Source organism: Oreochromis aureus, linkage group 7 (genome assembly GCF_013358895.1).
Source record: "Oreochromis aureus strain Israel breed Guangdong linkage group 7, ZZ_aureus, whole genome shotgun sequence".
NCBI lineage: Eukaryota > Metazoa > Chordata > Actinopteri > Cichliformes > Cichlidae > Oreochromis > Oreochromis aureus.
In genome coordinates, this window is record NC_052948.1 from 56,855,817 (window position 1) to 56,881,568 (window position 25,752).

General features: G+C 40.2%; 2 protein-coding genes and 1 long non-coding RNA gene across 8 annotated transcripts in view; 2 read left to right on the forward strand and 1 right to left on the reverse strand.

The window, feature by feature from the left end:
• Positions 1–32: 32 nt before the first annotated feature.
• Positions 33–8,790, forward strand: arrdc3b (arrestin domain containing 3b). Its single transcript, XM_031751316.2, has 8 exons — positions 33–765; positions 3,837–3,918; positions 5,474–5,621; positions 5,951–6,053; positions 6,167–6,423; positions 6,932–7,085; positions 7,172–7,326; positions 7,792–8,790. The coding sequence occupies exons 1-8, from the start codon at positions 486–488 to the stop codon at positions 7,864–7,866; spliced, it is 1,254 nt and encodes a 417-aa protein (XP_031607176.1). The 5' UTR covers positions 33–485; the 3' UTR covers positions 7,867–8,790.
• Positions 8,791–9,876: 1,086 nt separating this feature from the next.
• LOC120441278 lies at positions 9,877–18,880 on the forward strand. The gene is made up of 4 exons (XR_005613954.1): positions 9,877–9,996; positions 14,925–15,125; positions 15,254–15,357; positions 16,633–18,880. It is a non-coding gene; the product is annotated as an uncharacterized LOC120441278 (long non-coding RNA).
• Positions 18,881–19,234: 354 nt separating this feature from the next.
• Positions 19,235–25,752, reverse strand: part of LOC116329301 (myocyte-specific enhancer factor 2C-like) — a 34,852-nt gene continuing 28,334 nt past the window's right edge. For 5 of the 6 annotated variants that reach the window (XM_031751298.2, XM_039615301.1, XM_031751299.2 and 2 more), the window contains 5 exons: positions 24,288–24,451; positions 24,163–24,186; positions 23,596–23,725; positions 23,392–23,512; positions 19,235–22,980 (listed from right to left, as the gene is read on the reverse strand). In XM_031751298.2, coding sequence (XP_031607158.1) covers positions 22,641–22,980; positions 23,392–23,512; positions 23,596–23,725; positions 24,163–24,186; positions 24,288–24,451 — 779 coding nt within the window. In that variant the 3' untranslated portion in view covers positions 19,235–22,640. The remainder of the gene's footprint in view (positions 22,981–23,391; positions 23,513–23,595; positions 23,726–24,162; positions 24,187–24,287; positions 24,452–25,752) is intronic. The other variant, XM_031751300.2, reaches the window with a different exon arrangement.

Here is a 25,752-nt window from a genome sequence, read left to right on the forward strand (position 1 = left end):
TTTATTGCACACTGTGCCTGTGTATTCGTTTCCACAAACCGTCTTTTCGTTCCGACATTATTTTTAAAAACCCTCTTTCGTTTTGTGACAAACCCTGTGGGGACAAGTAGACAAAACGTCTTGTCTGTAAATCAGATTATGTCAGCGGCGGAGGCTGAGCCCTGCTCCTTTCTGTGTAAGCAGGCTGGCCAGTTCGTGCGCACATGCTCAGTGAGGTCATTTGTGCGCACGGAAGCTTTAAGAGCGCAGCGCTGGAAGCAGACGCCAGCAAAGATCGGTAGAGAAGCACAGGCGCACTCGGAGGAGGGCGCAGATCTCCTGTGGACCATCAGCTACCAGATGAGCCATCACTGACAGCCGCAGACCCGGCTCTGCGCTGGGCACCCGGAGCGAGGCGCATGAATTTGTGCCACACGGCTCTACTCACAACTTGTTCTCCATAGACACTTTTCCTCATCCTGTTTACTTGTCCATTCGTTGTCATCATGGTACTGGGCAAAGTGAGGGCCTTGGCGATCTACTTTGACAGTCTGAATGAGAACAACCTGCCGGTGTTCTCCGGAGGAGACCTGGTGTCGGGGAGGGTTGTTGTGGAGGTCACTGGGGATGTGCGGGTCAAGAGGTTGGACATAACCGCGAGAGGAGTCGCCAAGGTCCGGTGGACAGAGTCGAGAAACGCCGGAGCAAACACGGCTTATACTCAGAACTACACAGAGGAGGTGGAATACCTGCATCATTACGACACCTTGATAGGAGAGGAGAGAGGTAAGGAGTTGCTCCTTTTTCTTCTGCTGTTTCGTGATCTGTGTGAAGTGATGCGGCGCAACTGATCACTGCAAACTTTTGACAGAAGCTCGTCCCCAAACTTTCTTAACGCGGAGTGCGTAGTCATGTGCCAGAGCCCCGGAACAGCGGACCCTCCGCGCAGTGGTACTGATGCAGCAGCTATAGGCGCGATCCATCCTCACTTAAAACCAATTATTAAAGTAAACGTTTGATACGCGTACGTGAAGGGATGAGGGAGTCTGCTTTTACATGCGGACTGTCTGGATGTTGACATCACAGTGAGGAGGGAAAAAGTTGAAATCTTCCAGTGAAACACTTGATGAAAAAGAGCAAAATCGCAAACAGTCGATGGCGCTTCGTATTTTAGAGCAACATTTTGGTTGAACTAATGGCACAAGGACCTTTTTACTGATGACATCCTCAACTAGGCTAGCGCAGGCAACTCCCTTTGTTAGAAGCGGTTCAAACCTGTTCAGAAACTGCCAGCGAGAGAGGGAGGGGGGAGGACCAGGCTGACGCTCAGCGCGCGTGTGTGTTGTAAAATCAGCTGCTGCTCCTAACACTTGTATACCTGTGTTGGAGGACCAGGTGATTTGGGTATGAGTAAAACATGCCACATCAAGCATTTAGGTCACACGTGAACTGTTTGTTCACCAGGTTTTTTGGGGTTTTTTTTTTTTAATTATTAGAGGTTGGGAAGATGAATAATCTCAAAACTGAAACCATGCAGCCTGCAGGAGTCTAGTCTGTGGACAGAGCTTCTTTTCCCAGCAGTCTAGCGAGGCACAGCTTTTGCTCTTTGTTTACTCAAGGATGGATGGTGGCAGGTCAAAGGTCGATAAGAAAAGATACAAACTGTTTCACAGGTCCAATCTCGCAGTCTTTAGATGCAGCACTTTAAGTCTAAGTCTTTAGACTTAAAGTGCTGCATCCACCTGGTGGCTCATCTCTGAAGACTTCCAGGGAATCTCATGAGCTTCCAGGAGATGCAGCTTGGCTCTTTGTTTTAAGTTAAAGACATCTTTACAATATCTAGGAGTTCAAAACGGCCTTGCAGATCTCACTTTGGCCAACTCACAGTACAATAGTGTGACAACACAAAAAGTTTTCACATTTTCAAAAGCCTGGGCCTTGAAGAATCAGAAATTTTGCATTGTTTAAGCTTGACTGGTTAGCTTACCATTAATAGTCGTTGTATGTTTCTATAGGTCTGCCAGTATTTTTGAACAATGCAATTTTTTTTAATCAGTAGATCGAAAACTCAGTTTAAGTGGCTTATTTATCATTTCATTGATTTAAAAAAAAATCCTTGGTAAATGTGACTGGACATAGTCAGGTTTGGGCAGATAATGAAAGTGCAGGATAGTCCACATATGCATATCTCCTGTTAAAAAATCCAGTTTTATTATTGTCATCTTTTGCTCGGTTGAATAATGACTGTTACAGTTTACATCAACCAAACCAGAACATATCCAGCGTCTAATGATGTAACCACTCGCATTTAAAAGGTGACTTTGGAGACATATAATTTTTGCTTGCTATAAGTACTTTAAGTATTATTTCAGCTCAACTGGTGAAATTAACTTAAAGGTCATGCTTGGACCCTTTTCAAAAGCCTCAACGCTAAACTCCCCCCCGCTTCTACGTGGGTCATATCTATTTTCTCTAAGCACAAAAGTGACTGTAAGAAAAGAAAGATGAAACTAGATGAAAACTGAAACTGTGTGCCTTTTAATAAAAGGGCATGACTGTAGAGGAGGACGTTTTTCCTTCATCCGTTCAGAGGTTTCAGAGTTTGCGTGAGAGCGGCAGGTTACCTGGAGTTTGCTGTCACTGTGTCTACAACACCCTTCCTCTCTACTTCCCCCACCTTCTCCTCTTTCATGCCACACACCACATGGCTGGGCTAATTGTGGGCAGGGGCTTGCCGGGGCTGAACCAATCAGAGCGAGACTTGCAAATTCATGTCACGTTATCCACCAATGGGAGGACGAGTTGTAATACGTGAGTTGGAGTTTCCAGCTGAAGGAAGCTGCTCAGTCTGGTTCATACCGGTCTACTCCTGCTTGCTCCGTGTTGCCGGTGACTTGACAGGGCGCACGCTTATACGCTCACTGACATACACACACACACACACACACAGGCCGTTGATGACAGTTCTCTTAGCAAACACTGACGTACACAAACAGCACAGATTGAGGATGAAGCAGACCTGAGGTGGAAGGAAGCTGAAGTTCAGCGGGAGCATGTAGACGCAATATCACATACAAACAATAAGAGATGAAATGAGGAAGTGGTGCTTCTCCCACAGGGTGTGTTGTTTTAGCAGCCCTCTGACACCACAAACAAGCTGCTTTTTCGCATTCAGGCAAAACAACTGTTAGTGGAGTTTCTCAAATGAATTTTGTGACGGTAGAGAGAAGACTGTGGATGTGAGTGCTTCCCAAAAAGTGTAAGATAGAGCTAACAACCCATTTTTTTAGGGCATAACCTCATAAAATCCAGGTCTCCAGGGTGGCATCTTTAATTATTGTTGTGATTGACCAACAAAGCAAATATATTAAGCATAAAAGACCAATTCAATTTTATTTACCTAGCAGTACGGTTGGCTCAAGGTGCTTTATATTGTAAAGACACTACAGGCACAGGTAAGGCAGGGCTTGTTTGTTTCAGAGGCTGAAAACAGCTGACAGCAAAGTTTAATATGACAAAGAGCAGCATATCTGGAAGCTACAAACCAAGAATCTGCAGTTTTGCTTTTTTTTAAAAAAAAAAATCATCTTTTAAGGCCATTTTTCCATGTCCAACTGTCCCATTTTTTTTTTTTATCTCCAAACCTTTTCTTCCTCGTGATCAAATGCCTTTCTTTGTGTGTGTGTGTGTGTGTGTGCGTGCGTGCGTGCGTGTGTGTTTAATAATCCCTCTGAGGTGAATTGGAGTTCATTGTGTAATAAGGCTACGTGACATTGTGCATCCATAGCTTGTACTAAAAGGTAGGAGGCTAGGTGCAGTGTGCAGGTGTACTCAGCGACGTGTTCTCTGTCTTTCAGATGAGGACTGTCCAGAGGAGGGCGTGACTGTCCTGCACCCAGGCTTGCACGAGTTTGCTTTCAGCTTCAACCTGCCTCAGATGTGAGTACATGTACATGAGAATTTCATCATTAATTCTGCTCTTTACTTCACTGCATTTCACTTTATTTTCGTCAGAGCTGAGGTTTTACAATTTTTCAGTCTTGAGAAGAAAAATTTGAAGATTAAACCTGAGATTTAGAACTATTGTCCTGTTACAATAAAACAATCTTTAGTTGTTGCCTGATGTCAGTGAACTAGTTATTCCACACAGTTTTATTTAAAAGGTTAATCACCTGATTTTAGGTCATTTAATTACATAATTTGGATTAAAACTGTATTGAAAACTCAGAAAATTGTTTAAAAAAAATCAAAATTTAACAAAAGGATTAAAAAAAATCTCAAAGATCAATAAGAAGAAATGTGATGTGAAAACATGTTCATGACATGGTTGCTGACATGACTGTGAAGAAATGAATGCATACATTAATAAAGAAAACAGTCTACTTGTCTACTTCCTGTTTTTTTTTGTTTGTTTGTTTGTTTGTTTTTGGTTTAAGTTTCTGCTGGAGCTTAAATGTAACGCAACACAGAAAAAAATGTGTTTTGTGAGGAGCTGTTTTCTGTTTTACTCCTACATTATCCAAAATTGACATTTAGCTTCTTCACTGGACATTTTTGCAAATGAGTGCTTCCGCATCGTGGACAAGATTATGTCTAATTAACATTTTTAAGCCAATATGTTTTTGCTGTAATACAAAAATATACAAAACTGCTATGGTGGTATCCATTAGCTAATATTTCACATTACATAAAACTTTTCAGTCAGTCTTATTTCGGTACGATCTACATTAACCTAACTGTCGTCTCACTCTTGATGTTGTCTCATTAAAAACACATCTTCCACAGATATTACATTCTAATATTCACATAACCAACGTAATTAAGAGATACATCAATCCATCTTGTTGATGATGTAAAAAATCTGAAACTTGGATAACAAAACATTTGCAATCAGACCAGTGTATCTGATGAAATACAAAATTTGGAAAATAAGGGGGTGGAGCGGGTTTGGATAAATAAATAGTATCAGTATAGAGGCACAAAAACGTGGTTACTGGTTACTTTTGAAATACAGAATTTGCTCACGAATATGAACCTGCTCCGTGACTTGTGTAACTGTAGCTTAGGCTTCATGTTTCAGATGTCTATAAGCAAATTTTACTAAAGTAACTGTTGCCGTCTGTATTTGTCACATGGTTTTGTTTATATAACTGTTTGAAGGCCCAGACAGGTACAGTTACCTAATTTTTTTTTTTTTTTTTTTTTTTGAAGATTAAAAAAAGATTAGAGACAGATTTGTATACCAGGACCCAGAGTTTTACCTTGTGACCCTTTGGAGGTATTTGACCCCTAGGTTTTGATAGTATATTTAAAAATGAGGGACAGCAGTAAGAGACGCTGACCTTCAGTTATGTTTTTTCTGAGCACCAGGACTTGTTGTAGTGGTTCTTATTCTGAAGGAAAGGATGTTGAAGTTGCACACAGAGCATAACCACAGACCACCCACACACTTTTTAATCGTCCTCCCTTCTCGCCTTTTCTTTTTCTCTCTCAGGACTCTGGCGACTTCCTTTGAAGGGAAGCATGGCAGTGTGAGGTACTGGGTGAAAGCTGAACTGCACCGTCCATGGCTGCTCCCCGTCAAAGTGAAGAAGGAGTTCATTGTGTTTGAACACATCGACATCAACACCCCGCTGCTGCTGGTAAGCATGTTCACTTTACGAGGCAAGTTCAGATTCATATGACTCCCAGTGCACTGCAGCCAGGTAGCTTAGCTTAGCATTAAGACTGGAAACATTGCTAACACATCTACAAGTAACATGTTATTTATCCACATAAATAAAAAGACAAATAGACAGCTTTTATTGTGGTGTTACTTTTAGTTCTTCTTCCATCGCTGCATTGTTCTCATGCTGAAAACAGTGGTTTTAAAAATGTTAAACTGCTCCTTTAAAGGGTCCAGGTTCTGAGTTGGATGCTATTTCTTTAAAATCTTTTGCCAGCAGTTTAAAGAGATCACATGTGTTAACAGGCCCCCCAGGCTGGTACAAAGGAGAAAACGCTGTGCTGCTGGTTCTGTGCTTCAGGCCCTATCTCCCTCAGTGCCAAAATAGAGCGAAAGGGCTACACACCAGGTAAGCCACACCTCCTACAACTTCCCCCAGGTGTTCTCTTCTATTTTTGAGAATTCACTTATCTTGCTTCTCTCTCAGTCTGACAGGCTGATTTCTTCTCCCCTCTTTCCAAGGTGAGTCAATCCAAATCTTTGCTGAGGTGGAGAACTGTTCATCACGCGTTGTGGTTCCTAAGGCAGCGCTTTACCAGACTCAGACCTTCTTCGCTAAGGGGAAGGGCAAGGAGATCCAGCAGCTGGTGTCCAATGTGCGAGGAGATCCTCTGCCACAAGGGAAGAGCCAGAGCTGGGAGGGAAAACTGCTCAAAATCCCTCCTGTGTCCCCCTCCATCCTGGACTGTCCCATCATCAAAGTAGAATATGCCCTTGTGGTGAGTTCACATGTTTTTTCATATGTTACATGAAATATGATGCCAAGCCTCCCTTTGCTGATTTTATTCAGGGACACTGACAGGAGCATAAAACAAAGGATTCAGAATACACGGGCAGGATATTTGCAAGGTTACATTTGTCTGATAAAATTGCATATTCCATTCAAAGTCAACTTGGTAAATTAGTTGGACTTAAGTATATTTAAAATCCAATGAAAAATGCCTTCATAAAATAAAAAGAAAACAAAACAAAAGAAAAGAAAAACAATTATTTGCTACTGACATCTGATTAACTGATTATATGAACTGATTATCTGACTAATTGACTAACCTTTTTATAATACCCTAGCACTATCTGGCTAATAAGCTGGTACAAAACAAAAGACATATTACTTCCTTGTGATGTACAGATAACCTTAAACAATAATAAACTCATCATAAACCTGCTTTTAAAACACTAAAACATTCATTCACTTGTCTCCTTTGCATGTTTCCTTCCTGCTTGCAGGTGTACGTGGACATTCCAGGTGGTTTGAATTTGTCACTCTCATTGCCGTTGGTGATAGGAACCATACCTCTTCATGCTTGCACCACCCGCACCTCCAGCATCAGCAGCAACTGCAGCACTTTGAGCTGGCTGGGCCTGCCAGAGAGACCTGAGGGTATGTACTGTAAATACAGATGCTTGCGTGCATGTTCATGTGCGCAGGGTACAGAATGTGAACTTACGCCTGTTTGTTTATTACAGCTCCACCAAGCTACAGCGATCTGGCCATATCAGAGTCTCACAGGCAGGATTATCTGCAGGGATGTGATAGGTCTGACGCGGAGGGTGAGGACCGCGGGTCTCTGCTAACATACATCACAGAGTTCAGATATCTGCCTCCGCCACTGTATTCTGAGGTACTTTTAATACACACACACACACACACACACACACACACACACACACACACACACACACACACACACACAGTCTTAATCTCACAGGAAAAGTGCCCAAACAACATAAACAGACCTAGAATGAAATCCAGTCTTTGTACACAAAATATCCAGACAACACACAAAAACATCTAAAATAACATATCATTCACTGCGCCCAATTCACAGATAAAATTTGAACCACTTTTATGATTTTCAGAAGTATCCGAAACAAAGTGAAATCACTGACAAACAGAACTTTTCCCGCATGATTTAGGAAGCAGCACCTGTATGGGTACAAGATGTAGACACAACTAATAAAGCCTAATAACACACAAAAATACATTTGCCTCAAAAAAACAAACTTCACCTTTTTTCAATGTTATAGTAATCACTTCACGAGGATCCTGTAGCCATAAAGCTGCGTTTTCCCCTTCCACCCTCTAGGTCGATCCTTATCCTGACCCCTTGGTGCAAGGGACTGTGGAGGTCAGGAGACCTGACACCTGTCCGTCCCGCTGAGGAGAACCCGGGATCGCTGAAGCCTGTGCACAAAAAGACAGAGCTGCTCTCAGCCATCTGGCCCACACAGCCAGCTTCTCACCAGATTATATATCACCGTAAATAAGGCTGGACTCTGCCTGACCCGGGGAAAGTCAGCTGAGAGAGTATTTGGTGACCATTGAAGTGATGGACCAGGGATTTCAAGCCGTGCTGGATCCGCCATATCGTGTGCTCAAGACATGGCAAAAAAAGACAGTTTTTTAACACCACTTTATGACTCTGACAAGGCAGAGAACAAATACTACTCCAAGTGGTCAGAAGAAGCCTCCTCCTGCCTCACAGTGAATTTTGCACATGCCGTTATTACTGTTTTTCTATCAGTGGTTTTCTATACAGCAGATTGCCGCAGGCCTATACGCTACAGTATATATATATATATATATATATATATATATATATATATATGTATACATAGAATATTTTACTCTAAATGGGAACATTAGTGACAGGATAAGAGCTATCTGCAGTAGTTCAGATGGCTGAACTTGTGACTGTGGCCTGAAGCTGCCACTGTCCCCATCCAGACTTCAGGTGGAAACTGTCTCATTTAGTGAACAAAGATGAAAATTCATTGAGATTCAAAAAAAAAAAGAAAAAAAAAAAAGACAGATGGCATCACTGATGCAGAAATGTGTCACATCAACGACCACCTCGAGCGTTTAGAGCTCACATTGTGTGTGTGTGTGTGTGTGTGTGTGTGTGTGTGTGTGTGAGAGAAAGAAAGTTTAGAGACCAGGTGTAAACCCCAACTGGGTCCACAGCAAAAGCACAACTCCAACTAACTAAGATAAAATACCACAAGTCGCCTGCTGGTTTCAGCTCTAAACTAGAGCTTCTCTCGCTGTAGATTTTTCCAGAAGCTTTGTGCTTGCAAAAAAAAAAGAAAAAAAAAAGAAAAAGGCAAAGCATAAAAGGTAAATGTTTACAGTTGCATATATCAAATTGAGAATGTTGTCCAAACATGACTTCTTCCACGTAAAATTTCAGATTACCAAGTGCAATATATTTTTGTATTTGTGATTTTTTTTTTTTTTTTTTGCACTAGTTTTTCATATACTCTGTTGCTGTCTATTCCATTTGCGCATTATATTGTTGTCATGATCAACTTTTGATAAAATAAAAGATTTATTTTATAAAATAAGACGGTGGATCTGAGTATTTGTTATCATTCTTACATGTTGCAATAACACCCAGGTGCAGTGGGTCAGTGATTATAAACTGCAAAAAAGGGCAGGGAATTCTCCAAGAATTTAAAATATTAATCAGAAAGCAGTACAGTACAAACAATTTCCTAAATTTTAGCATTATGTACGAGGAGGTATGTCTGCTCACGATTTAAGAAGTTCAAACAATAAAAATATGAATAATATAACAAAAAGTTATTGAAGTTCAGACATGTAGACAACCAATACTGCCTAAATTCTGGTCTAATTGTAAATAATTTTTCTTATCTTTTCTTGACACGCATGTAACTTACCATTCTGGCTCTAGATGCTCAAGTCAGAGTGCAGCAATTTCATAATTCTAGCTGACCTAAGCCTGCTTTTGTGCCTTTGTTTGGAGGTGTAACCTGCTTAAAGGTACACGTCACGACTTGGTTTCAGAACGTTTATTAAAGAAAAATAATGTGGCGTGTGGCTCTTCCAGTGGAGGTAAAGCTCTGTAACTTGTGTTGATTTGACTTCTTTACCAAGTGGTAGTACGAATACTTACTGGTATCTTATTTATATATTTCAGGAGTTTAAAAAAAGCACTGCTAAGGAGAAGAGGCCTTCATCACTGAGTAATGGTGTAAAATGCAAAAATGTGTCACATTAATAGAAACAAAAAACAAAAAAGGGAGGTAGCGCCACTGTGTAAAAATATTTGTTACACCCTGTTGTGATTTGTTACTGCAGCTGAAGACTCCTCTCCAGCAAGCAGCCTGCTGGAGATGTAGCAAAGCAGATGTAGGACAGAGCTCACATGAGCTGCTGACCTAGTTACCCATTGCACACTGGCAAACAGCAAGGAGGGAAAAACAGAGTCAAGCTTTTGCTTAATGCTGTTTTCACTCGAGCTGTGGCATAGCTTCGCGGGGAAACAGATGTAAGTAGAAATGTTGGAGAATGTGTTTCTGTTCCATTCTCTCAGAAACAGTCTTGTATTATTGTAGGGTCTACCTTACAATATAAAGCCCCTTGAGGCGACTGTTGTTGTGATTTGGCGCTGTGTTACTAAATTGAATTGAATTGAAAAACTGTTGTTGTACACTCTTACTTGCATGAAAAAATAGATGCACCAAGTGTTTGTGTGTAGAGGGTAAACACTCATTTATTCTGTGTGAACTAACTCATGGAATCCCCAGGAAACACCTCACAGCCTTTGGCTGACATTCTTTTGATGACTTTTGATGTTGCATCACAGCCTGCTGTGATAAGATTGTCTGTCAGCTGCTGAAAACATGCAGAGCAGGATTTCAAATGATGAACTCCTACAGTTTTTCACATAGACAGAATCCGACTTGTAAAAGTAAATTTTTAAGGTCAGAGCTGCACTTCTTGGAATGGCCACTTGACTTTGGCTACAGATAAGAAACCAATGCTAAGACAGACAACTTGATAGCATTTAAAAGCATGTTAACAATGTAGTGCAATCAAAGGGTCTGATCAGCTGTGTGTAGCCTACCTGTTACCAGTGTTGAGTGTAATTAATGCAGGACAAGTGTCAAATCTAAAAATAGGTGTGAATTACAAAACATACCAAAGTAAAGCGATCTCCTTTGATCTCAGAGCACGCTCATAAAGCATCTTGCCTATTTGCATCCATGTGCTGTAAAGACAGTACTGCCATCTTGTAGCTGCAGTCAGCTACTGCTGCTGAATTCTCCGCTTGTTTTGTGCATGCAAAAATTGCAGCTGTCTCCACTGTACAGGTACAATTTGAGCTGGGCAAGCTATCCAAATTTTCCAGAGAATAATTATTACTTTTGATACTTTATGCACAAATTTCCAAAAATGCAGTTTTATGGTAGTCATGTGTTTTCACAGTATTTTATTGCCTGGTTTGAAAATTGTTTGACAGATTCCTTTACCATTTGTCATTCTCAGCTAAAAAGAAGCAATTTGGAGGAATATAGTAGATATTTATCTGTAGGAGAAATAGTATTTTACAATTCTTCAGCCTGGAAGGAGTTCAAGGAAATGTGAAGATAGGCAGCACAAGCATGTTTTAATCTAATCCAACGTAGCTTGTTATAATGTTAAATAGTAGAGAAAGATGTTTGTGTGTGTGTGTGTGTGTGTGTGTGTGTGTGTGTGTGTGTGTGTGTGTGTGTGTGTGTGTGTGTGTGTGTGTGTGTGTGTGTGTTCAGGGTGTTTCTGCTTGCCTTTCTGTAAGAATCACAGCATGCCACTGATAGTAATTTTGTTATATTTTTCAGTAACACAATAATGTAACATGTTACTGTACTAAGTTCAGAGATCACATTAAAGCTTTATTTATGTCTTTACCTGTATTACTAAGGTTCTTCAGTTCTCTGCACACTTTGGATTGAAACAACAACAAAAAAAAAACAGTCAAACATTCTTCTTTCCTCCTGCACTCCAAGTACAATGAGCTGTTTTCAGTTCCTGCACAGGGAGGAGAAACAGTGGGTCTACAGCTTTTTAGGAGTGTAGATAAGGACATTACTTTTTTTTTGTTTTGTACAAAAAACACGAGTCTGATGCTGTAATGCAAACTCTGTCCAGGACAGACACAACTTCATTATAATGCAAGCTCTTTGCAAACATCTGCACAGACATGCTAATAAGCTAGTGAAACTACTGACACCTATTCTTGTAGAGTCTTTAAAGTCACTTTGGGCTGGTTTAAGGTTTTCGTCTTTGCTTTTTGTTGTTTGTTTTGTTTTCATAACTGTGTGTCCTCATTAAGATAGGGATTTGTGTGTCAGTGTATGGTTTATATTGTTCGCTGGTATTTATGTAACAATGCATTTTAGGCTATATGTGTATGTAATGAGTAGTGCAAAAAGCAATTATGTAATTGCTGACTTATTTTAAGGAAAGTCACAAGTAATGTGGAATATATTACTTTTGTGAGTTGCAACACTCCCATCCAACACTTTCCACATCTGTGATTCAAAGCACAGGAAGGTCTTAGAACAGAGCCATGCAGCCACTGAAATCACTACATCAGTGACAGAGAAGGTTTATTGCACAACAAGAATTTTAATTCTGATAAAATATCAGTCATATATCTCATTTCTAGCTCAAGGTCACAGGGTAGTTGGAACCTATCCTAGCTGTGACTGGGAGACGAGCAGGGTACACTTTGGATAATAATATTTTACAACAATTCAGCTTCATTCTGATCCAACCAGTTCTGAGTTCTGACTTAGAACTAAAGACTTGCCAACCACCTTTTGGGAAGGAGTTTTCAGTCTCGAGCTCCTGCATGCTTAGAACAGGCTGTTCTTCTTCATCTACAGCCCCCATACACAGAGTGAAAAACACTCTGTGTATGAGGGCTGCACCTCTGTTCACTCAGTTTTACCTTGAATCTTAACTACATAAGACTTTCGCATAGCAATACATACACACACACACACACAAACACACACACACAAAACAACCCCACCCACCCAGTACACAATGATGAGAGGTCACATGAATAGCGTTTTGGCTTCCGCTATACAGGCGGCTTCTGTCCGGCTGATAAACAGAAACTGGTTTGAACTGGATGAAGAAACACAGGCAGAGACAACGCAGGGCATGTGCCAAGAGACAGGCATACAGATAGGCTTTACATTTTTAAAAGGACCTGATCGTGTTGCCATGAAAGATGAATCTTACTTTGTTATTTGACTTGAGATGTTGCCTTTACAATATACAGTATTGAAAGTGTTGAAGATAATTCCAACTTTAGTCACATGTTAGTTAGCCTGGCAGGACTGCTTTAAAAGAAAACAGGTTTGTTTTACGACCATTTTCAAACACACAAACAGGTATAAGTGCAGCATTACGATTCTGGCGTTGCAGTTATAGTGTGCGGCAACTCAGCACAGTTTAAGAGAACACAGATAAAAACAAAGTACAAAGAAATGTGCATCAATCTAATAACAGGTAGCACAGATAACATCATCATCTGTAGCTGCATTGATCTGAGCACAAATTATAGTTTTGCTCATCTAAGAACATCCAGTGGAGGACTCTTTGTTACCTTGTGTCCAATGCCTCTGAACAGACATCTTTCTAATATGAATAATTAAAGTGTAACTTTGTTTAAGCTGTCTGTTCATTGTGCAGCACACAAGCATGAAGCCTTGTTTTCTGCTGTGTCTGCGTGTTTTAGCAAGTTGCCTATGTTGCAGACAGTGAAGTCCAGGCACTCGTGTACACATTCATGCAAAGTGCTTAACAGGAATCTGGGCTGTTGGCCAATTCACAGCCTGTCCTTGATGACTTCTAAACACAGCTGAAGTTTGCTGGGTGAGATCTGTGTGTTTTGAACTGCTGCTGAACCTGCCCAAAAAAGCTTTATTTTAAAAAAAAAAGGTTACCACATGGACTAACATACATTTTAATCTTTGAGCTAATGTGCACAGTGGCTCATTTTATTTCCATCGAATTTATCTTACTTCAAGTATGAAACTTACTGGAACCTTTGACCTTTATTGTAGTATCCTGCTCACCTGCGGATGACCAACAAGCTAAGCCAGACTGCCAAAATGAGACACAAGGAGACAGAGTTCACACTGAAGTTGTGATGCAGAATTTATTACAGCCACACAAGCATTAATATGTAGTTATGTTGATGCAAAATTTACTGGCGTGGATCTGGGTCTATAAACAGTGGCATAAAATATGCTCATATTATCATATTATCGCTGCTGAAATCAGTGACTGGCTTATGGAGAAGGTTTGGCCTGTTTAGAGGAACTGAACTGGGCCAAGGTACAATAACACATTGGCGGTTGTTAATGCAAGCATGTACTTTTTAAACAGTGCCTTAAATGTCATTGTTAATAGTGTATGTCATACAGACATTGTTAGTATCATTGCTCTTGATTATTTTCCTGGAGGACAGGAATCACTTGCTTAGAGTCAAGAGCATAGTGAAGGAAGGAACACTTTAGGGAGAGACTACATTTTGATTGAGGAAGACATTAACCTATGATTTACATTGTCCCCTGGTTTCTCAGTCAGACCCACACCAACAAGGCTATGGTGAAACTCAAGGCTCCATAACAGGACTTTACAAAACAGTAAATGTGTCTTTCTCTGTTTTTTATATGCAGTGTATGGGTATATTGTTAAATGATTTACTCAGGTGTAGTCTGTTTAGGTTGGGGTTTTTTTGCCCTATTTTAGAGCTAATGGTACTTGTAATAATTGTAGCTTGTTCATTGCTTTGAAAGCCAAGCTTTGTAAATTGGAGTCCTGGCTCCACTGTGTTGAAAATAATCCTATAACTAACTAGATCTTGGTTGTCAGTGTTGGCCAAAGTAGCTTAGCACTGGTTAGCTGTCCCTCAGCAGGCCCTCCCAAGTTGGGTGACTGTGAGAAGGACGCGCAGTCTGAGTCTGTGTCTTGTCCTGTCTTCCTCCCGTCACCACTAACCAGTTGCAACAGGTGCCTGCCCTTGCTCAAAGTGGGTTGCTTGATTTTGGGGCTTAGGGTATTATTATATTGTTTTAGTATTTATTTCTTCCAATTTCCCTAATTTTACAATAATTGATTACACAAAAGTGGACAGTAAATTTGAATGAATGATCATTTGTCGATTGTCATTTTACTAGTACAATCAAAGTCAGTTTGGCTTTATCTTAGGATAAAAATAGTGTTAACAATAAATTAGAAAAATTACTAAATAAAAAGACTGAATAGAATAGGTAATTAATTAAACATAAAATAAACTTAAACCGTTTGGGAGACATTGTTGTTGATACTGTGAGCCTTCTTCTTCATCCTGATGGCACAGATGGAGTCCATCCCAACACTATAGATAGTAGAATAATACTTTCTTCTCTGCAGCCGTTTCTTTGGATGTTTGGCCTGAGAAGAAGAGTTTCTGTTGTGCCGTCTTGTCTTGCTGGGGAGTGTTAGTGTCAGCTGCACAGAGAGAGTTACTCCCCAACAACTTCTAAGCTTCTCCCCATCAACCTCCTCCAGCTGATCCAGCAGGACACCAGACACTTTGCTTTTATGGAAAGCTCTCTTCACAACAACGGACTGGTACACAGCCCCAATTCACCAATTTAAAAATATCCCATTAACCATTACCTCAACTGATTGTATTTTAAATGTTCTTATCTTTCATTACAAATGACTTCTATCATTGTTCGATTTTACACCTTTAATAGAGTGCTCCCTGAATCTGCTGAAGGACCAGCACTGCTCTCAATGACTGGTGCTTCCCCTCCTCTGCTGGTGTCAAAGCGGCTAGAGAAACCTTTCAGGAAATCAGGTAGTGTAGCATCATCATCTGGTAGCATTCTCTTGGTTTTTTAGTCTTTCAGCCCACTGATCCCCATCCATGAGGAGTTGTTATCATGAAAATGGTCTTCTGTGTGCCGTTTCTAGTCTGTGCATCAGGAAAGGGCTTGGGGTTTGGGGTGAGGAGAGGATGACATGACAAAAGACAACAGCCCCCAGCCGCCTAGCCTACTAAAGCAGAACTAAGGGAGGATTTAGGATCGCGTGATCCAGCCCTCATTATAGGCTTTGTCAAAAAGGACATTTTTAAGCCTAAACTTAAAAGTTCTCTAAGTCTTAACCTTACTGTTAAACCATAGTTTTTAGTGAAAAAATGTAGCTATCCCCAAACTGAACTGGAATAGTCTTCCAGATTGCTTTCACCTGCAAGCAGTTCCCAGTCCATATTGTCAAAACAGTCTTGTGGCATTAACGTTGCTTCCTCACTGCACACCTTTATGGTTTTGATTGCAGGTCTTTCACTGAGGATCTGTGGTGTATACATTGAGATCCAGAGTGAGGGAGATGTGATCTGATAGCCTGAGGTGGGCAGATAGATGTGCCCCATAAACTCTCATTAAATTTGTGTAGACCCGATCGAGCGGGTCTGTGTCTTGTAGGGAAAATATAGACAATATGCCTTATAATCACTGGAATTGGTAAAGATGACCTTGAGACTTGAAAAACATGTGTTAGTGGTATAAAAGTGGTTACGCAATTTGTCAACTGAAGTATTGTCTAGTGGTGATGGTAAGAAAATATCAGTACCTGTAATAGAGTTGCAGATAACAACTTTTCAGAGGTCTTGCTGTACGAGTGCAATATGAGTGAAGGGTTAGTTCAGTGTTTACAGACAGAATACTTGAACCCCAGTGGATTTGTTGAAGGCAATCTTGTTTAAAAAGTTCAGTGCAGTTGAGAAATTATGTGAAATTATGTCCACAAAGGGCAGCTAAGCGGTGTAGTGATGAGGAAGTGCAGAGGGCACACAGCTGCAGTAGCCAACCCAGTGGCAACCAGGCTATCACAAGAAGTGGCAGGATGAAGAGAGATGTTGGAGAGGCTTGTCGGGCAGCCATCCCCTCTTCAGTGCTCAAGCTGTAGCCCCTGAGGCAGACGCATCAACCGCTTTAGAGCAGACAGCTGACCAGAACTTAACTGGTTATTTGGGTGGTTGTGCACTGGAAAGCATGGTACATCAACATTTTACAGTGGGTCAAATTTGTTGATTTGTTTCGCTAGTATGCTCCTTACTGTCCTTTACCAGGACCAGGCTCTGGGTTGCAGGGTGCAGAGCACAATTGGGACTTTGGCATATCTCATCAGCCAGAGCCAGGAGATCAGATGAGATGACTGGATCTCCTCCAGAGGTGGCCAAACCGGACCAGAGGAGTGTGGTGTTACAGTGAGCTGCGACCGAGCACTAAGTGGAGGGGCGGCTGCCGATGTTTCCACAGCAGGAGATGTGTAGAGAAGATAGGTGCTTCTCTTGTGTTAGCCACACATGAAAACCCCATGATAAGTTTCCTAAGTTCCCACTTTGGTCACTGCATATCAGTTTATAAAAGTGAGTATGTCAGCAGGCAATGTTCACAGACAGCTATAGCTTGAGGGTAACAAACAGTTTGCAGACAGACATTAATGACCTTATAGTACTGTATCACCACAATAGAGGACTGCTGGCTTACTTGTGGTTCCTAGGGTATTTAAAAGCAGAATTTTAGGCAGAGTCTTCTGTCACGGATCGGCAGAATCATAAACCCACTTGCTAAGTACTGGGAAAGATTAAACAGGTATATTCACAGGTAAGTGAATAAATGTAGAGTTAAAGCAATCTGTGATTGCATTAAAGATCTGGGAGAGGTGATGAAGGTATGCAGGCTTTTCCAATCTGCACACACACACTGTCATATTAAGCTCAATCATATAAGGCCTCAGAGTACATGGTGAGATCTGGCTGACATGATGACTTAGAATCCACTTCAGTCTTAAATATTCAGCTGATCTGCTAAAATGTGCACAGCCAAAAGGAAGACAGAGACCATAGGTGGAGCCACCCCTGAAGGAAGGTAAAACATGTCCACAAGCACACGAACACTGACAGGAGAGAGCAAGAAAGAGAGAAAAGGAAGGCATGTGTTTTTACAGCTGCATTTAATCATTAGCAATTCATTTTAAACTCTCTGTTTCTGTCTCTCTCTCTCTCTCTCCTATAAATTGCCTTATGTCCTGTCTGTGTTCCTTTCTCTTTTCTTGCACCTGCTAATGCCAGATAGCTGCTCCTTTCTAATATTGTAGGGTCTTTATCTTAAAATATAAAGTGAGGTGACTGTTGTGACAACAAAACAGGGCTTTCTGGTCATTCTTATAGACCTAATTTTTTCTAAAGCTCAATTATGCATATGCAACTCTTAAAATTAGAACCCACGCTCAAATGTATACTTTTTCAGGATTCAAAGACATTGAACACTTGATTAGTAACAAATGAAAAACACAATTAGTAAAAGTGGCTTTAAAACCAAGAAATAGCCACTGAAACTGGACTAATAAAGGGTGTAATTCCTAACAAATGAGGACCAATGATTATACTGCTGTCAGTCTTTTCTGCCCTCTGGTGGTTAGTCTGCTGAAACACACATGAAGATTTCTTTGTGCTGTATGGATTTCACGATGGTTCTGCAATTATCATATATTTATCCAGATAAATACTAGTTAGTTAAAAAACAAAGGAAAGACTACCAACCTTATGATAAGTACATTTACTGTTTACCTCCTGAGCTACAGCTGTGAGACCAGCTTTAATGCTCCTACACAGCAATTCTCCATTTCTCTGTGTGAGGGTTGAACAACATTCTTCATTCTCAGCACTGTCAATTCAATTCAAATCTATTTTATTTATATAGCACCAAATTATAAAAACAGTCACCTCAAAGCACTTTATGCTGTAAGGTAAAGAGCCTGCAATAATAAAGGAAGGAATAGTAGGAAGAAACCTCTGGCAGAACCAGGCACAGGGAGATCTGATGAGCGTGAATGGATTTGTTCATGGGAATCATCATCCTGAAAAAGATTACTGCCATTAGAATAGGAATCTGTTACAGTAGGATAAAGGGGGTCAGTAAGAACAACTTTGTATGGTGGGAATGTGCTAAGATACTGGAGCAGAGCAGGCTGCAGCACAGATTGTGCTTCTAGTGTAAAATGAGTTCAAACTAGTCTTTGAGAATCACAAGAGTTTCTATTTCCAAGTCTGGAGGAGTTCGCTGAATCCTTAAAACCCCTTTAAATAAACATTTAGTTTGTAACTTGTTTCAATGCAGCAAAAATCAAGACCTCAAATAAAAATTTATTTTCTGTTGTTTGTGGGATCTGGATGTCATAATTAGAAATATGGTATCTAACCAGATGCTTACTTACCTTGGGCTCCAGTAACACTGTGAGGAATGGTGGAGTTGTTTTTGACCAGGAAATGTCATTTAATACTAAACAAATATGTTACCCTGTTAAAAGGTAGTCATCTTTCCCACTGTTGCCCAGTGCTTACTCATAAAGCATCTTGAGGTGACTGCTCTTGTGATTTGGTGTTATATAAATAAAACTGAACTGAAACTGAATAATTAGAAAATAATGTCCAACTATGTCATTCCACTATGCCATCACTAAACCATTTTAATGCATTTTGATATTATTATATGTGAAAGTTTAAAAATTATTTATGTGTATACCTATACATACTCAGTAGGGTTCATCATTTTGACTGAAACTGCAGTATATCTGTCTTCACACAATCCTGATAAAAAGTTGAATTAAACTGAAATATGTGAGAAACGCAGGAGGCAACGATAACAAATCACACAGAGACATATCTATATATTTATATATATATATATATTTTTTTTTTTTTTTGCAAAATACAAATACTACCACATTTCTGAGTGAGGGAATTGCTGTACATCTGCAACAACAGAGGTGTGTTTAATTTGTTTTTCATTGTCTCCAAATTGGCGACAAAGGCCAGCTTATGCCGCTAACAATCTCTTTGAATATCTAACTTAATAGTTATTAGAAGCATTAGTGCATGAAACAATGGCATAACAGAGCCAAAAGTGTACATTTCCAAGTGTACAGAGGACATTCACTGATGTCGCCAAAAAGAGGAAATGAAACTATTTCATTGGGGCGCTTCAGGTACAGGCAGTAATCAAACTGAAAACAGATACAGAGGGGCTTTCACAATGTCAACACTGCATCTCCCTGTTTTGTGAGCTTCACCTCCACCCGTACACAATCCACTCCACTTGAAGCCCAAGGATGAGCTCCTGGCTCTCACTTCAGTGTGGTACAGTAAGACCAGCTTGATGAAAAGGAAAAGGGTGCAGAAGTGAACACATTTGGGCTCTGCCCTGGTTAACAGACATCACTTCATCCCATCACAGCAACAGGGATTTTCAGTGAGTGAATTTATTCGCTGGATTTACAGCAGAGATGGTGGCTGAGGATTTGAGCTCCAAATATACAGTTTTAAAACCAAAATATTCAAATGTGAACAAGCCTCAGCCACCAGCATCTCTTCAGTATTAAAAACTAAAAATAAGTGGATTTCACTCTGCAGTCCTTCAGCCTGTCTGTGGCTGGTGTCAGACCCAGCTGACATGCAAGGCACAACTCAGTCATTTATGTACACTTGTAGAGTTACACAAACACAAACATGCGGCAGTGGAAAGTAGCCAAGTACTTTTACTTTTCATAAATGTATGTTTTGTTCTTTATTTTGCAAGATTATATCCAAAGATAAACTTATAGTGTATGGTGGACAAAATTCTTGTTCTTAGTACATTTTTTACTAAATATGGTGGCAAATCCTAAAATGTATTCACATGTGCTTCTATTATTGCTGTTACATAAAACAGTAAAATCATGAACAATCTTGTAAACTGACCATGGGAAGCACTAGACTAAACCATCGTGGACAGTCTAACGGGTAACATTTTTGTCTGGTACTTAGCTTGAACTTAACCGTCCTGAGGACTTCTTCCACCACTGCTAGTATTTAAAAATGATTAAAGTGGTAAGTGGAAAACAGGAGCTTTGTCCTTTGTGCTCTGACGGATCGTCGCTGTGAGATCACGTTGGGTCTGACACCAGCTAAACAAACTTTTTTCTACCTTAGAGCAAACGTAAAGTCTCCCTGAACATCTGATGGGAAACGGTGTGCATGTGTGCATTCTGCTGCTACTTTTTATATCATTGTTATTAAATGGGACTGCAGACATCCAAAAATATCAATCTGATCTAACAAGAAAAGACTCAAGTTTAGTTTGAAAACCACTACACTACAAACTCTGCAGCAAAGCATCACTTGTCCCAGTCAATATGGCTTTTAGGATCCTCACCCTGACTGCTAAATCCTGCAAAGCTATCAGCACATGCTAACTTTCATGCATCAATTACAAAGACACGAATAACAGTTTCATTGCTGCAGTCGCCTCACGCGAGCGCCCTCTGCTGTCTGGTTCCACACACGACCTCGTTTGTTTTCTTAGGAATAACAACTTTTAGATTGTCTTTTTATAAACTGGATACCAAATTGTGAACTACACTTCACTTCAGATTACTTACATTTGAACATTTTAAAAAGAAAGTAAGTAAATCTATGGTTTAATTTTACTAACTGCATATAGAACCAGATTTTGGGTCTAATTTCCTCATTTCTAAGAGGAAATTATTATTATTTATATAATAATAATTAATGATATAATTCTAATTAATAATAAAATTCCTACATCTTTTAGCTTCCTTCTGCTAATATACATCATTTTGTGCATATGTAGCCTGTGTGACTGACATTTTAACTGAAGTACTTTGAGGTGGGTCATTGACAGAATTACTCAGTTACTTCCAATCACAGCTTTTTTTGCTTCAGTGTTTTCTAATGTTTTTGGTATCATATCTGAATTAACTGCAGTCCCCTCTTTTGCTCTGAAATTGTCTTCACATCAAATAAGCTTGTTTTCCAGCTTGTTCCAGATCACTTTCTTCTCCTTCACAATGAAACCTCTCATGATTCGACATCACTTTCTCTTCCTGCACTTACTCATACTCCCATTTTTTCAACCCATTTTCTTCGCCACACTTTACTTTCCATACGTTCTGGTTACATGAGTGATTGATTATGTGCATAAATATATTGTACCTGCAGCAGTGAACTGATGCTCCATTTAGCCACCTGACATTAAATTCACCATTAGCGTCACTATTCAGAGTACCAGATTTTCTCACCTTGATCTTTTTGTTGCTTTGCATACATATGCACATATCTGGCACATATGTACATACGTTATTTGCTTATACCCACACACACAAACACACACACATAAAACAAGCAATACATGTACACCAACAGCCCCTTTGATAGCTTCAATATGTTTTTCTCCCGAATGATATCCTGGACCAACAGTGTTTGTAGAAAAGGTGGGGAAAAAAAAGAAACTCTTAACAATTTCAAGCTTTTACTTATGAATGAAAACAATTGGATATTTCCTTCTTACTTTTTTGCTTTGTACTAGTTGAAGTTTAAACTAGTTTTAAATTTTTTCACATATTTGTGATTTACTGAAGTATTTCCTTTTCAGGAGAATTTTTATATTGTTCTTTTTACGCTCCTAAATTCCTCTAATACACCCATTTTCTTGACTCTGGGATTATTCATATATTCACTGACCTCAACGTCAGAAACTCAGGAAATGAATGATATGAACATCTGCCTGTGGTGAGTGTTTATGAACACTTTTAGGGCCAGACAACAGTCTCGTCTAACTCACTGAGCACTTCTTTAATTTGACTGAACTCTGTCATTTAAAGCTTTTGGATGTTTTAGAATCTGGGTCTGGTTGGGATTGGCCTGGTTCACTTTTACTATCAAATGAATAAATGAATAAAAACTTCCTTGGACAATATGAAGCTCTGAAAACTGTAAAAAGTTGGATTTAAGTCAAACTGTTTTCCTCCTTTTCTTTCTCGATGTCTGAAAACTGGTTCTGAACTTCAAGGAGTCATTAGTGTGAAGTCTACCAAGAGTATATGCTGGAAATACAGCTGAGCAATCACTGTATCCACACATAGGAGCTCCCACCCCCATGTACATGTTACACATATAGCACACCCACTCAGTACAAGAAGAATATGATGTTAATAATAATAATAATAATAATAATGATAATAACACTATGCGGTAACTTTACTAATACTCCTTCCCTGGCTGTAGAGAGGCTGTGATCATGTCGTCCACCCTTCTGATAGCCTCATCCGTTTAACTGACGGGCTGTGGTGCTCCTCATGACTGGACAGGGGGTGGAGGAGGAAGCTGTCGTTCCCATGGTGATCCTCTCGCTCATCGCTGCCTTCATATGAGCTCCCACAGCTGGACACGCTGTCACCAGGGGAACGCCCTTGTTCATGGGACCCCCGGCCTGTGGTGGAGTATCCAACCGTGGTCATGCCTCCTTCAAGTCCTGTTCCAATCATCCGGTCTCTGGGAGGAGAGGCTGGCTCAGACTTGATGTGGACGTTTTGATGGGCAGAGGAGAGGTTTAGGTTTGAGTTCTGGCACAAGTTCCTGTAAGATCAAAGCAAGAGAAACAGCATCTTAAACTCAGAGCAAAGCAAATTTTAAGAATGTCTTCAGAGGAAATATCGTTTAAACGCTTGTTTTAATCCTTTGGTGAGAATATAAAGATTCTTGTTTTTGGCTGCTGTTTCCAATTGAACATACAAGTGGATGGAAACATTAATTTACAGAAATGTGATCATGTTGCACTTGGATTCCTGGAAATGTCTGTTTTTTAAGGGGATTTCTCAATAATTAAGTAACAATTACTATCAATTAAACTATTTTTTTTAATTTTCATTTTTTCCAGTGTATGCTGGATAAACCAGGACACTAACAGCTCAAATTATTGCAGTGATTCTGGACAATTATTTCTAAGGCTTGGCCTGTGGCCTGAAGGTAATATACACAGCTGCTTACCCCATGTGTCCCAGTGCTGAGTGCTGTAGATTCTGTATCTGCTGTTGCTGCCAGTTCACTGATCCCAGAACAGAACCTCCAAAACCGGACAGCGATGGCAGGTCACTGCTGAGGGAGAAATCTGAAGATGGACAAAAAGAGAAACTTGAGCAAAGACGAGGAAACCTGTGGAGTCCAGCAGCAGTGTGCTTTTGTTGTAATCACCTGTGCCATAAGATGAGGAAAGTGCAGACTGGTACCCACCCATCCCCTGACTGGGGATAGTGGTGGCAGAGAGAGTGACAGCAGGGGTTGACAAGGTCTGAGCTGTCTGGGAGTGATTTATTCTCTGGTTCTGCAAAGAAAAGGTAAGATGTCACCAAGCTAAACAGTGACAGCTGATTTTGGGCCAGCATTTTATGGTTATCTGCCAGGCCCGGTAATCATGATTTGCTCATTTTAGAAAATCAATAATCTCAAGTGGTATTTCTAGCATTTGCTGGTATTCATGGTAACCTGGTCATGCCAATAACTCCTTTAGAGATCCTAAATTTTCAAGCTCATCTTCAGGAGCCTTTCTTCATGGTTCCTTAAAATCACTTCAGCGTCAGAATTTTTCAAATATCTCTAAAGTACAAATAGTTCCCTTACTTAAGGTAATAATGTAAATGACATTGGCCCTAATTTCACATATTTGTAGCTTATATATCATCTATAAACTAGCAGAAGGGGGGATACATGAAAAGTATGGTTCTCTCTGCTGATCCTCAGGTTTTTTTCAGAGCTACTTACCAACATCAGGTCAAAGTCCTCACACTGCAGGGCAGCAATAAAGCACAAACTCAAATGAGTCCGCACATAAAAATCCACTTATGAAATCAAACAAATCAAAAGACTAAGCAAAAGGAAGCACTTACAATAGCTGGTATGTTGTTGCACTTGTTGGAAGGGGGCATCAGTGTTCGCAGGTCAGGTTTACGGCTCATGTTCATTGAAGGACTTTTATCCTGGATGTTCTTGGGGGTGCCTCCTGGAGACAGCAGTCCAGGGGAGGTGCAGTGGTTGCTGTAGCTGTCGTTTCCTGGTCAGGCAAAGTTTTAAAAAGGTATCTCTGATTACAAATGACTACAAAATCACTACTGTACACCAAACCCATTTTTATTTGTGCCTACATTTCATAGAAGTATATTTATCATTGCTATCTTCAAACTTTGGTTTCTGATTCTGACCAACCACTTTAGCAGGATGTTCTAAGATTTTGTGTAACACCATTTTTACATAAAATAGGTGAATCTTCCCTTTTTTCTAGTGTGAGGCTTGTAAAAGTGTCTTTAACTTCAGTATCTGCAGATGTATAGTTGACTGAATGCACTCTGTCCCCAGATGTTCCGTTAAAAAGTTTCTGAGGAAGGTGTCAACTTCCATCACTCCAATGAAAAAGACTAAAAACGAGCTCATCCACTCAAAGTTTTATAACTGCAAACTCTAGCTGAAGCCAATAACCAGGGGGGGAAGATTGTCTGTCTCAGAAATGAATTTAATATTTTAATTCTCTGCAAGGTTTTCAGAGTTTAAGCAGCTGAACAATGAGCAATGACAGACTCCCAATGTACCGCTTTATTCCTCATCTGAACTGGATGCAGGGAAGATACCTAGCTGTCCAATCACAGGGGAGGAGACTTACATGAGTGCTAAACAGCAAGAAGAGACATTACGACGCTACAGCTTTCTTTGTGTAGGTCCTCAAATTACGACATGAAATGAAAAATGACACTCTGAGAAGCACCTTTTTAAATTGTGGGTCTAGCAGCAGTAAGCTGCTGAGATACTTGCAAGATATTTCATCAATGGATGTTCTATATCCTAGCAACCAAAGGGTTCCAGGTTAAAAAAATTTAAAAAAGTTGCACACCCAATCAAGTGCTACCAGTTTTGATCTTGTCAAGATCCTAGTGTGTGAGAAGAGCCTGAAAGAGGATGGTGTGTTTTCAGCTGGAAAAATAAAGACTTTTAAGAGAGAGGAGATTTACAGTACAGGATTTACCAATCATCACCCTGATTTACCAAGCCCTTAAAGACAGAGTATTTGAGCCTATGGCTACTGTACTCCTTGCCCTCCAGGAGGCACTATAGTGCATCTCTAGCAACTAAAACTGTATTTAGGAAATGCTGCTGCAGTCAGTGCCCTGATGACATTTACCACTGGTAATACCTACTGTTTAGAGCAGGCATATTTCTGCTCATACTGTGCACAAGGTGGCGCAAACATATACATAAAACAGCAGGGCTGGATCCACTACACTCACATTTTAACTGTTTCCATTAGAAGACTACACTATCATGTTCACCACAGCAGCAACAACTGAGGGAGTGGAGGAATGT

Coding starts and splice junctions, on each gene's coding strand:
- arrdc3b (XM_031751316.2), top strand. CDS start 486: ATGGTACTGGGCAAAGTGAGGGCCTTGGCGATCTACTTTGACAGTCTG. Junction 5,622..5,950: donor TCAACACCCCGCTGCTGCTG/GTAAGCATGTTC, acceptor ATGTGTTAACAG/GCCCCCCAGGCTGGTACAAA. Junction 7,327..7,791: donor CTCCGCCACTGTATTCTGAG/GTACTTTTAATA, acceptor TCCACCCTCTAG/GTCGATCCTTATCCTGACCC.